General features: G+C 42.0%; 1 protein-coding gene across 1 annotated transcript in view; it reads left to right on the plus strand.

Annotated features, from left to right (window-relative positions):
• Positions 1-222: 222 nt before the first annotated feature.
• The window catches only part of wdr25 (WD repeat domain 25), a 35,314-nt gene continuing 21,815 nt past the window's right edge, over positions 223-13,721 (plus strand). The window contains exons 1-2 of the mRNA XM_008399914.3: positions 223-325; positions 1,820-2,433. Of these exons, the coding sequence (XP_008398136.1) occupies positions 1,831-2,433 (603 nt within the window). The 5' untranslated portion in view covers positions 223-325; positions 1,820-1,830. The remainder of the gene's footprint in view (positions 326-1,819; positions 2,434-13,721) is intronic.

A 13,721-nucleotide genomic window follows, 5' to 3' on the forward strand; every position in this document is an offset into this window, starting at 1 on the left:
ATCCTGATAACATTTTTAGGTCTAGTTCCTACAAATGTTATCAGGAGAATACAAAATATCCATGCTATTTCGTTCATAACAAAAAATACTAAAGATATTTCAGAAATTATTATTTTTATGAGCAGGAAGTGCCTTTTTCTGGTTCCTACCCACTGGTTTCAAAATAAAAGATTTTAAACATAGGAAGACGCTTTCCCTATACGAACAAAACGAAACAATGCTTTTATTCTGAAATTCTCTCACTGACATTATTTTGCGGGATGTTAAACAAAACAAACTATCATAAACGCCACGGAGAGAAATCAAGGACTTCTCCAAAGTTCAGGTACAACAATGAAGCGCAATTATTAATCTGCTTTTATTTTGTATTATTAGCTCGTAAACTGAAAAGGAAAACTATGAACGTTAGCTAGATCTGCTAGCTGTTTGCTAATAAATATGAAAAGCTTTGAGACAGCAGACATTGCTAGTATATAACAAGCACTCTAAATTTACAAATATGGATGTATATATTGTCACATTTCAGCCACAAACTCAAATTAATTTAATTTTATTGTGATTTATGGCATAGACCAACAAAAATATGCACCTACAAGCAAAATTACCGTTTCTAAATGTGATATTTTCATTGATTATTAGCAAACATGACTGGGGGGAAAAATACCACACATAAAGCAAAAAACTGGTTTGGTTGTTAGTGATGAAAATATTTGATCCCCAACTACAATGTAAAATGAAACGTGGTTTTAAAACATTTATCTTCCAATAAAAAAAATCTGAGAAGTGTGGCCTGCATTTGTACTTAGCTTCACCCATCTTCCAGTTAAATCTGACTTCAGCTTTTCAAGTATGTACTGAAGTTAAAATAAATAAATAAAAAAACAACTTAAAATGGCTGAACTTTATTTTTGGAGCAGCATAGTTAGGTGGGGTGATAACAAATATAAATGAAACACTTTTCTGAACATAATTTGTAAGATTTGTGAAATTCCTGTATTCTTAAACTTCAACTGTTGCATCATGTAATATCTTAGGGAAATCTAATAACATTTAGAAACAGTACTGGATTCACTGTGAAAGGTTTGTAGGAACTGTTTGATGAATAGAAATCTGTCATATTTAAAACAAATTCCTCACTTATATTTATTGTTGTAGAGATTTTTAGTTGCACCAAAAATTTATTTTGCTGAAAGCTGATTATTCCTACGCCTGCTGCAATAAGCAATAATTCAATTAATTGCATGATAAATTAAAACAAACACAATCATTTCCATTTGCATGATTTCTTTCTACCAAAAACTGAATGACAAAACTCCTCAGTCTGGTGCTTTGGTCTCATCTCATAGTTTTGTTTACAAAGACTTCATAATTAATTTTATCTGTTGTTTTATTTATTTTGAAAATTTAATTTCCTTCAGTTACAGTGTTAAATATCCAGTAAAATTTAAAGTTTATTGATCTTTAAGAATGTGTTCTTGCATTATTATGCCATTAGCATTATGTTACTTGAAAATGGTCTCAAGACAACAATATTATCATTTATCGCAATAACCTCTGGGGTAATTTATCATCCAGTAAAAGTTGTTATCATCACAGGCCTGCTGAATAAATGTATCAAAATAAAAATATTGACTTTAGTGTGAGATTATGCTGCTGCAATGAAAGTGATTTGTTTTATTTATTCTTTTTTTTTTACACATCTTTATTAGTTATAATTTAAAAAAAAACCTCAAACCTGTAGGTATTGAATTGGCCACTAGATGCCGCATTTGGACCATAGATGAATTAATGACACTTATATTTGTTTCCTTATTTTCAGTGTCGTTGAAGATGTCTTCATTGGTGGCCTATGATGATTCAGAGGATGAGGATGAGTCCTGCGATCAGAAGGAGGAAGAACAATCACACCCGTCTGGACTTAATAGCTTTAATTTAAAGTCCAGACCTGCAGGTTCAGAAACTGTTTCAGGACAAAGTAGCTCTTCTTCGTTGTATGTTTACCCAAAGACACAACACTGGGATTGGGAATACCATGGTGGAAATGAAGGGAAACATTTTAAAGACAGACCTGCTTGTCTCACTTTCCCAAAAACTGTCGCTGATGGTTCAAATCCCGCTAAAAGGCGGCCATCTTCCCTCCCTGGTGTCAGACCGTACATCCCAAAGAGACAGAGACAATCAGAGGAAGCAAAACGCCCTGAGAATCACCCAGAACAAAGTTTGGAGAATCCAACCAGGAAAGGCCCAGTTCTCTCAGATGTTTCACCGAAAGTGAAACCTTACCTTGGTGAAAAATCCAAATCATCCGGGACGCCCAGGAAGCTTTTAATGAGCCTGGAGGGCCACCAGGGGGCAGTCAACATGGTGCAGTGGTGCCCTGTGCCTCACGTTAGCCACCTGCTGCTGTCGGCCTCCATGGACAAGACCTTTAAGGTAATAACAGCCCCTACTTACTGCTGAAATGATGACATTTAGGATGGACGACCATGAAACACAGAACCTTTAGCCAGAACCCACCGGACCGGCCTCTGTTATTTAAACAGCCTTCAAAGCTGAATGTTATTTACTGGAATCTAAATTATGATGCACTTTGTAGGCCTGCTTTATCCTGAGCAACATTTTTATTTTGCACACTTTGAATTGAAATATTTATTTATTTCCATTTTGGGGGGTGAAAGATGAAGTTTTACAATGCTATAATTTTTTACTTTTACTTCAGTAATTTTATTATTAAGTATTTCTACTCTTACATGAGTAAAATTTCTAAAGCTTATTAGGATTAAAAGTGACAGAGGCCCTAAAATAGCTCAAAACAGGCAGAACTGAGCAGAACTACAATCTCGTTATTTAAGAATGATTCCTGCAAAAAAATATAATGAACACATTTTGCAAAGCCCATAGATATTAGTTTTTTTTATTATAAGGAATAATACAGAGTCTCCTTAAGAAGCGATGTTGGTTCCGGTGTCTCTCATCTTCTTCTTGAAATGCAGATGTAACATGTTACACAGACATGACTTTTATCTGAAGTTAGATGATGTTATTTCTGTTTCAGGAGTGGCTGAACATAAGTAACATATATTAGAATTGTCTTTGTGTGGTGTCTTCACCTCATGAATCTGTCTAAAACTCTTGAATGGACTTTCCCTCATGATCCTCTGCTGTTATCGTTGTGTCTACTGCATTTTTTCCTTCCACTCAATTTTACAATACTTTGCTTAGATTCTTTTGTAATGTTTTTTTTTGTGGCTTATAATTGGTGAGTCAGCAGTCTTTACCCTGTTTATGTTGACCATAATTTAGGGCTAACAATATATATTGTGATAGATATCGATCAATTTCAATAGATAATACATCTGATAAAATATCCAATATTCTAGCAGTGGTCCCCAACCCTGGTCCTCAGTGCCCACTGTCCTGCATGTTTTAGGTGTTTCCCTGCTGCTGCACACCTGGGTTAAATGAATAAGTGACTTTCATTTAGCAATTCTGCAGCAATTGCAGGAATGCAAAGAAGGTGATGCAATCATATGAATCAGCTGTGTTGGAGTCCAGACTCATCAAAACCACGCAGGACAGCGGATCCTGAGGACAAGGGTTGGGGGCCACTGCATTAAGACATATTCACTGAACTCTGTTCCAGAACCACTCAGCATTCTGGGAGACGTAGACTGAGAAGAGGGTTTAACTGCTCAACCCACAGACATAATAAAAGAATAGACTCCGCAATGGCTACTTGGATGCAGGAAATATGGCGGCTATTTTGGAGCGGTCGCCAGTCCTACTTGGCTAAAGCAAAACAGCAGAAGATGCCTCAGCACTGCTGGATATTTTTGTTCAAATTGACGGACTCGGGGCATAGCTTTTCACAAGCAAGATGAACAAATTATTGTTTATATTTTGTATTAGCTATAGTGTTTGGTGTAAGATTTATTTAGGAAACCTTCAAACCTTTTTTTATTAGTCTTTTAATTGGTCTCTCTAAATTCTCCTTAGGTGTGTGTGTGTGTTTGTTTGTAATACCTTGTGGGGACGATTTTCCTGACACATACTACATTGTGGGGACCAATTGCTCCTTGTGGGGACTGAAGCCTGGTCCTCACAAGGGGGAACCCTGTTTTTGGGTCAGGGGTCATCGTTAGGTGTGAATTGAGTTTTGGGCAGGCTTGGGGTTAGGTATGTGATGGTTAGGAAAAGGGTAAAGGTAAGGTTTAGGCTGTAGAAATTAATGGAAGTCAATGGAAAGTCCCCACAAAGATAGCCACGCAAACGTGTGTGTGTGTGTGAGCAAGCGAGTGCGTGCGTGCATGTGTGTGTGTGCATGGTCGTTTGTCCTGTGTGTCTCTGTGTAACCCTGCGATGGACTGGCGACCTGTCCACGGTGACCCTGTCTCTCGCACTAAACGTTAGCTGGAGAGGCAGCCACATCTCCTGACCCCAGTAGTGACAAGGGTGACGGACGGACGGACGGACGGACGGACGGACGGTCGGTCTTTAAATTACTAGAATTTCCACATAACTTATATTTGGTTGTTTGATGATATAAATTTCTGATGTGTATTATAAATGGAGACAAGTGCACCAGGTGAGAGACATAGTTAAGTTAATAATATTTAATGAACAAACAGATAATCAAACTTACAAAAATGAAAAAATCCAGGGAACAACAAAAAAGCAAAACAAAGACAAACTGGAGACACAGGAAGATCACGAGGAAACTGCGATGGACAGGTTGCCAGAGACAGACAGGACAAACACACATTCATACCTAAGGATGGGTTTAGAGAAATCAATTAACAAAACAGTCATGCTTTTGGACTTTGGGAGGTAGCCGGAGTACCCGGAGAGAACCTACGCATGCATGGGGAGAACATGTAAACTCCATGCAGCACGACAGAGAGGAAGACCAAAAGAATCTGAGGAGGATGCCGGTGGAACAGCAGCCTGAGAGGACGTCGGCAGCGGAGCAGAAACCTGGGGAGGACGTTGGCAGTGGAGCAGAAACCTGGGAGGACGTTGGCAGTGGAGCAGAAACCTGGGAGGACGTTGGCAGTGGAGCAGAAACCTGGGAGGACGTTGGCAGCGGAGCAGAAACCTGGGAGGACGTTGGCAGTGGAGCAGAAACCTGGGAGGACGTTGGCAGTGGAGCAGAAACCTGGGAGGACGTTGGCAGCGGAGCAAGTACCTGCCAGCAGCAGAGTAGGAACCGGGAGGCCGATGGGACCCTCAACGAAGCCCTGGAGGTCAGCCGGGAGACTAACGGGACTCGCCAAGAAGCCCTGGAGGTCAGCCGGGAGACCAACAGGGCTCGCTACGAAGCCCTGGAGGTCAGCCCGGAAACCAATGGGACTTCCCACGAAGCCCTGGAGGTCAGCCGGGAGACCGACAGGACCCGCGATGAAGGCCTGGATGCAGGTCGGGAGGCTCGAGGGATATGACGTCTGCAGGTCTGTGATGCCAGACAGGGAACTTGGCGCTTGCGGGAGTCTGGTGGTCTGGTGACGAAGGAGACCCGGGTTCGATGGTATCAAGTTCCCATGGCACCACAGTCCTGCGGACCTCCAGGTCTCCTACCAACACCTTTCAAGCTCTTCCGCCATATGCCCCCAACTGTCAAGCTCTCCTCAAGTTTTTCTGCCACCAATAATCATTCATAAAACTTGGAGTCCTCATGACACTTCTTTTATTTAGAAGTACCATCTTTCAACCCAGTACCTGAGATTGTCGGTCTGGTACATTTTCAGAAGTGTATCGGAGAAGCCTCCGACCACACGTCTGAATACATGCGGCCTGCTGTCTTCATGAGTTTCTGCTTCAGATGGCTGCTCGGTCTGCAGCTCTCCTCTGTCCCTGAGCCTTTTGTTCAGTTGTTCTACTTCAAGCTGCAGGTCGGTGTTAATATTCTCCAAGACATTGTTTTCCTGCTCCAAGGCAGTGTTTATTTGCTCCAGGACGGTGCTCTTCTCCTCCAGGCTGGTGCTTTTCCGCCTCAGGGCGGTGTTTTCCTGCTCCAGGGCAGTGTTCTGATGCTGCAGGGTGGTGTTCTCCAGCTGCAGGGTGGTGTTGTTTTGCTCCAGGGTCGTGTTGTTCTGCTCCAGGGCAGTGTTCTCCTCCTCCAGGGGGGTGTTTATCTGCTCCAGGGCAGTCTTTATTTGACCTAAGACAACGCTTTTCCGCTCCAGAGCTGTGGTTTTCATTTTCTGGGCGGTGTTCTCCTGCTCTAGGGCAGTGTTTTCCTTCTCCAGGGCGGCGTTAATCATCTCCAAGGCAGTGTTCTGCTGCTCGAGAGCAGCGCTTTTCAGCTTCAGAGCAGTGTTGTCCTGCTCCAGGGTGGTGTTTATCCGATCCAAGGCAGTGTTCTTCTGCTGCATGGTGGTGCTTTCCTGCTCCAAGGAGGTGATTCTTTGCTCGAGAGCGGTCTTTTCCTTCTCCAGGACGATGCTTTTATTCTCCAAGGCAGTGTTTTTCTCCTTAAGGTCGTTGCTTTTCTTCTCCAGAGTGGTCTTTTCTTTCTCAAGGACTGTGTTTTTCTGCTCCAAGGAGGTGATTTTAGTCTCCAAGGCAGTCTTTTCCTTCTCCAGGGCGCTGCTTTTCTTCTCCAGAGCGGTCTTTTCCTTCTCCAGGACCGTGATTTTCTGCTCCAAGGAGGTGCTTTTATTCTCCAGGGCTGTGCTTTTCTTCTCCAGAGCGGTCTTTTCCTTTTCCAGGTTGGTGCTTTTATTCTCCAGAACGGTCTTTTCCTTCTCCAGGACCGTGTTTTTCTGTTCCAGGTCGGTGCTTTTCCTCATCAGAGCGGTCTTTTCCTTCTCCAGGACCGTGTTTTTCTGCTCCAAGGAGGTGCTTTTCTTCAAAAAAATGGTCTTTTCCTTTTCTAGGTCGGTGCTTTTATTCTCAAGAGTGGTCTTTTCCTTCTGCAGGACCGTGTTTTTCTGTTCCAGGTCAGTGGTTTTCTTCAACAGAGCGGTCTTTTCCTTCTCCAGGACCGTGTTTTTCTGTTCCAGGTCAGTGGTTTTCTTCAGCAGAGCGGTCTTTTCCTTCTCCAGGACCGTGTTTTTCTGCTCCAAAGTCGTGCTTTTATTCTCCAAGGTAGTCTTTTCCTTTTCTAGGTCAGTGCTTTTCTTCATCAGAGCGGTCTTTTCTGTCTCCAGGACCGTGTTTTTCTGTTCCAGGTCGGTGCTTTTCTTCACCAGAGCAGTCTTTTCCTTCTCCAGGACGGTGATTTTCTGTTCCAGTTCAGGGCTTTTATTCTCCAGAGCGGTCTTTTCCTTCTCCAGGACAGTGTTTTTCTGTTCCAGGTCGGAGCTTTTCTTCACCAGAGCGGTCTTTTCCTTCTCCAGGACCGTGTTTTTCTGTTCCAAGGAGGTGCTTTTCTTCACTAGAGTGGTCTTTTCCTCCTCCAGGACCGTGTTTTTCTGTTCCAGGTCGGTGGTTTTCTTCACCAGAGCGGTCTTTTCCTTCTCCAGGACAGTGTTTTTCTGTTCCAGGTCGGTGGTTTTCTTCACCAGAGCGGTCTTTTCCTTCTCCAGGACCGTGTTTTTCTGCTCCAAAGATGTGCTTTTATTCTCCAAGGCAGTCTTTTCTTTTTCCAGGTCAGTGCTTTTCTTCATCAGAGCAGTCTTTTCCTTCTCCAGGACTGTGTTTTTCTGCTCCAAGGAGGTGCTTTTATTCTCCAAGGCAGTCTTTTCCTTTTCCAGGGTGCTGCTTTTCTTCTCTAGAGCGGTCTTTTCCTTCTCCAGGACTGTGTTTTTCTGCTCCAAAGATGTGCTGTTATTCTCCAAGGCAGTCTTTTCCTTTTCCAGGGCAGTGCTTTTCATCTCCAGAGCGGTCTTTTCCTTCTCCAGGACCGTGTTCTTCTGCTCCAAGGAGGTGCTTTTATTCTCCAAGGCAGTCTTTTCCTTTTCCAGGGCGCTGCTTTTCTTCTCTAGAGCGGTCTTTTCCTTCTCCAGGACTGTGTTTTTCTGCTCCAAAGACGTGCTTTTATTCTCCAAGGCAGTCTTTTCCTTTTCCAGGGCAGTGCTTTTCATCTCCAGAGTGGTCTTTTCCTTCTCCAGGACCGTGTTCTTCTGCTCCAAGGAGGTACTTTTATTCTCCAAGGCAGTCTTTTCCTTTTCCAGGGCGCTGCTTTTCTTCTCTAGAGCGGTCTTTTCCTTCTCCAGGACTGTGTTTTTCTGCTCCAAAGATGTGCTGTTATTCTCCAAGGCAGTCTTTTCCTTTTCCAGGTCCGTGCTTTTCTTCATCAGAGCGGTCTTTTCTTTCTCCAAGTCCGTGTTTTTCTGCTCCAAGGAGGTGCTTTTATTCTCCAAGGCAGCCCTTTCCTTTTCCAGGGCAGTACTTTTCATCTCCAAAGCGGTCTTTTCTTTCTCCAGGACCGTGTTCTTCTGCTCTAAGGAGGTGCTTTTATTCTCCAAGGCAGTCTTTTCCTTTTCCAAGTCAGTGCTTTTCTTCATCAGAGCGGTCTTTTCTTTCTCCAGGACCGTGTTTTCCTGCTCCAAGGAGGTACTTTTATTCTCCATGGCAGTCTTTTCCTTTTCCAGGTAAGTGCTTTTCTTCACCAGAACGGACTTTTCCTTCTCCAGGACGATGCTTTTATTCTCCAAGGCAGTGTTTTTCTGCTCAAGGTCGTTGCTTTTCTTCTCTAGAGCGGTCTTCTCCTTCTCCAGGTCTGTGTTTTTCTGCTCCAGGACCATGTTTTTCTGCTCCAAGGAGGTGCTCTTATTCTCCAAGGCAGTCTTTTCCTTTTCCAAGTAAGTGCTTTTCTTCATCAGAGCGGTCTTTTCCTTCTCCAGGACTGTGTTTTTCTGCTCCAAGGAGGTGCTTTTATTCTCCAAGGCAGTCTTTTCCTTTTCCAGGTTAGTGCTTTTCATGTCCAGGACTGTGTTTTTCTGCTCCAGGACCGTATTTTTCTGCTCCAAGGAGGTGCTTTTATTCTCCAAGGCAGTGTTTTTCTGCTCAAGGTCGGTACTTTTCTTCTCTAGAGCGGTCTTTTCCTTCTCCAGCACCGTGTTTTTCTGCTCCAAAGACGTGCTTTTATTCTCCAATTGAGTCTTTTCCTCTTCCAGGGCAGTGCTTTTCATCTCCAGAGCGCTCTTTTCTTTCTCCAAGGCCATGCATTTCATCTCCAGAGCGGTCTTTTCCTTCTCCAAGGCCATGTTTTCCTTCTTCGGGGCAGTGCTCATCTGCTCCAGGATGGTGTTATTGTCCTTTAAAGTTTTGTTTATGTTTAACAGTCTTTTTAGTTCCTCTTCTCTCTCGGTAAGCAGCTTGTCTTTTTCCAGCGCAGCTTTTTCTATGTTGATCACTTGATTCTTCAGATCCTCATTTGCCTTCATCATTGTATGTCTCTCAACAGACATCAGACCAACTTCTTTTAAGATACCCTGCAGCTTCTGCGTCTCTTTGGCTACAGTGCGCTGTAGTCTTTCATTCTCGGCACCAGAACAAGAAGCCTTATTGCTTTGACTCATGGTGGATTCTTTTTGTCTTTACAAATCCAAAAAATGTTTTCCTTTATTGGTTTGGTATGATTTGCCTCGAAAAGCTTTAGTTTTCAATCTCTACTTGTTAGGAGATGATCCTTCTGTTTGCTCTCCGACTTTTGCAGTGCTTATGAGCTGTAGAATTCAAGCCTGCAGCTTCTGTTTCTTCACTCTTTGTGACATCATTTGGCGTGATGTCACAAATTGATGTCACTGCCTCAGCAGGACAACTAGAAAACTGCTGAAGTTTGAATAAAAACAAACTTTACAGTTGAATGCAGCTCGGCTTAGCTGATGGCCGTTGGAAACAGTTCAACTGGTAATGTAGCAGACCCTCCCCCCCTCCCTCAAATCAAGGATTTTGGCTTTACTGATGAGCAGGTTTTTTGGGAGTAAACCCTGAGTTTCACTGTAAGAGCTGTGTGCACAAAGACAAACAAAAAAAGACAGTGTAAGCTACAAACGACGCTCTTGCAACTGTAACGTTTGAACTATAACATAACGTTCACTACTAAAATATCGACTTTTATTCAAAAACCAAACCAGTATTCTTATACAATAAAGCAAATTGACAATTCCAAATCAATCAATAAAATAAATATCCTTATTTACAAAATAAACGTAACCTGTGAATAACAACAAGATACATTTTATTACCTGCTGCAACTTGTCGTCCGTTCTGTTGGTAAGCTGCCGTTGAATGATATAAACAAAGGAAGCTGTCTCATCAAAATAAAAGCATCAAGTTCAAACCGGAAGTCAGTCATGCATTATTCAAAAATTACGTAAATGCAATAAGTGCAAAAAGGGGAATGCAACAAATAACCCCAAATAATTTGGGGTACAGTGATCCCTCGCTATAACGAGGTTCACCTTTAGCGGTCTCGCTGCTTCCCGGATTTTTTTTTATTTTTATTTTTTTCACAGTGTATTGTATTCTGCGTCCTGATCGGCTAAACACTCTCTGCGGTTCTTCTCTGCCTGTGTGCCAATAACGTTACGGTATTTAAATAAAGTAATACAGAGCTTGACCATGCAGGAGATGAAAGCTGAAAACTTTGAATGCCTGCTGGAAAAAAACTGTGGCCAGAATCAGCGCAAAACCCGACCGGAGGCTCGCTTGACGAGATCCATCGCTCTGCCGTAGATACAGCTGTGAATCTCGCAAAGCAGCTTGGACAGTGGTTCTTAACCTGGGTTCGACCGAACCCCAGGGGTTCGGCGGAGCCTCTGCGGCGGAGGTAAAGACACACTTGCGTAAAGTCGTGATGACGCCCCGCTTTGCCATCACTTGCTGCAGAGGATCACGTTACATTGCTTAGCCAATCAGAGGATCACGTTACATTGCTTAGCCAATCAGAGCTGCGGAGGAGCCCAAATTGAAGGAGCTCCACTCTCAGCATGGATTTGAACTTTTGTCTTTAAAAGGGTCTCTTTGTCTTCAGCAAAACTTACCGTTTTTACTAAATTCTGTAGCTTTCGGTGTACTTCTAAATCTGCTCCTTAGTCGCATCTTTTCGGGGTTGGTACTGCCTCTAGTGGTGTGGGGGTGGTAACACAGCTAATATAATTACATTACTAAATCAGAATACCGCAAAGTATTTTGTGTGCCGGGGGGGTGCGGGGGTGTTGGAATAAGAAGGGTTCGGTGAATGCGCATATGCAACTGCGGGGTTCAGTACCTCAAAAAAGGTTAAAGCTTGGAGGAGACGCTTTAATGACATGACTCCGGATCACATTAAGGCCTGACTGATTAATTAAATACTCTACTCAATGTAGAGTACTCTACTCAATGTAGAGTATTTAATTACGCAGTCTAATAATTGTAAAAAATAAAGGTAACTCTACTTCGCGGATTTCGCTTATCACGGCTTATTTTCAGAACGCAACCCCCGCGAAAAACTAAGGATCACTTGGTGAAAGTTGGGAGACAGCGGCTCTTGAGGACAGTGGACAGCAACAGCAGGGTGCGAGGACCAACGGTCAAAAGGAAACATTCTGCCTGACATCTTCGACACCTCACTGTTACTGTCACTTGTCCTGTCCCGCTTAAAGACCACCACTATAGTCCCTGTCCCCAAACGCTTCACAGTGACAGGCCTGATTGACTACCGACCGACAGCCTTAACATCTGTAGTCCCCACTAATATTTATATATGCTGATCCATGTATCAATTCAATTTAAAAATAATTTTCTGGTAAACGTAGCAATGATAGCTGTTTGAATAAGGTTTCCAGTAAAAATGTGGGAAAATCTGTTTAGTATTTAGCGAGTTATAATTAATTAAATGCGCTGACACTTCATTGTGCCTGACAAACGTACGACGTTGAGTGAAGCGGGCGACCGCTCCAAGATGGCGGCCTAGCGATAGTAGGCAAGAGCGGTCCATGAAGCGTCTATTCTTTTATTATGTCTGTGGCTCAACCTCTCACGGCTAGCTAAGCAAGAACTAACTTTCTCACTCTTTGGTTACCTAGCAACTCACTCATTCTTTGGTTACCTAGCAACAGCCTGTTGAGTCACTTGCACCTCAGCAGTTTCAGGTTTCACCGTCATTCCTCGTAACTGCTTAGAAATGAAAAATAAAAATAAACATAGTAGTGTGAAAACTATGGATAAAACGGAAAAGTATTCCAAATATTTAAAACAGAAAAACTAATAAAAAATATTGATACAGACTGATATAGGACCCTTATTTCATGATATTGTAATATTGTTCAGACTATTTCTGTGTTTAACATCCATTTTAATGAGTTATTATTTAGGATTATTTTCTAAAAAATTGAGTTTGATTAGTTTGAATTTAATTACTGAAATTCATGGTTTGGGTAATGTTATCATTAACCAAATCTATATGAGTTACAACATTTAATTTCCCTTTGGGATCAGTAAAATTGAATTTGTATCATTTGAAGGCAAAATTTTACCAAGTATTTTTTTGTCCAGTTTCTAGTGAAAATAATTTAGCACACTTAAAATAAGACAAAACTGACTAATAAGCAACCTTTGAGCAAGGTATAGGTTTGTTTAAGTAAATAATTCCTTAATATTGATTAAAATAACTACTAGTGTAGAGACATATTTACATTAGAAACGCGACTAAAATACTTAGTAAGTGCACCCTGAAATCCTTTCTTGTCAGAGTAATTTCAGTTATTTTTTACTTGGGTAAAAGACTCTTCTATCAGAACATGTTCAGCCTGAAACCCGATACCTGCTCTGCTGCATCGATTCAAGCGTTCACCACAACAACCCGCCGTTTCAGAACATGTCCGTCACTGTCAGCTGAATATGTGTCAGAACACACGGGATTTTCCTGCCTCTCTCTCCCTTTTCGTTTCTTCTTTGTCTCTCCGTCTCCCTCCCTCTCCTTTTCATTATTTCACACCTGGAAAACAATCCCTCCTCGCACGATTGTAAAGGTCAAGCAACGCAGCTATCTGCCTGCCAGCGCCCAAACATTTCTCTGCCATTGTCTGTGAAATCGTGCGCCGCGCTAACATCCTCTGAGAACTCCGACTAATTAATAATTTAAATATGAATGATTTCATTTGCATAATCATACAAGTGGAAGAGATATGGCACTAGTACCGAGCCTGGCACCTGGAGAGGGAGCCGCTTGCAGCAGATGGCGGAGACTGGCAGAGGATGGATGGAGGGAAACACTCGTTTCTGTGCAATAATTAGCTGCTCTTCCCTATTGCATTATGAATGTACTGAATGGAGACTAAAATAGGAGGTTAGCATGCTTATTTTTTCCAGAAATCTCTTGTAGTTTCTGTTTTTGCTGAAATACTGTGGATGTTCTCACCAACCAAGGTCACACTACAAAAACACTATATCTTACCAAGTAATTTTAATCTCTTTTTTTTCATATTTGTACACTTAAAGTAAGACCAAACTAACTTACAAATAACTTTTTAGCAAAATAAAAGAGGCTTGTTTTAAGTCAGTATTTCCTTAATATTGATGAAAAAATAGTTGTTGCATTGGCAGATTATTTCACTTATAACATGAGATAGATGTATGATATATCGGTATTGGCCGATATTGGTATTTTTTTAACATATTCGTATCGGTCCGGTAAATAAAACTGGGCCGATATGAACAACCAACATTTATTATCTTGTTGCAGTTTGTTTTCTGGTAATTTTTCTCTAAATTTGTCGAAATGATAGTGAAATATATATAATATTGGTAAATATTGATAATAACAGCATTATTAACATTGAATATCGATATCG

The sequence above is a fragment of the Poecilia reticulata genome, chromosome 22, assembly GCF_904066995.2.
Source record: "Poecilia reticulata chromosome 22, P_reticulata-male-v2, whole genome shotgun sequence".
NCBI classification, from domain to species: Eukaryota; Metazoa; Chordata; class Actinopteri; order Cyprinodontiformes; family Poeciliidae; genus Poecilia; species Poecilia reticulata.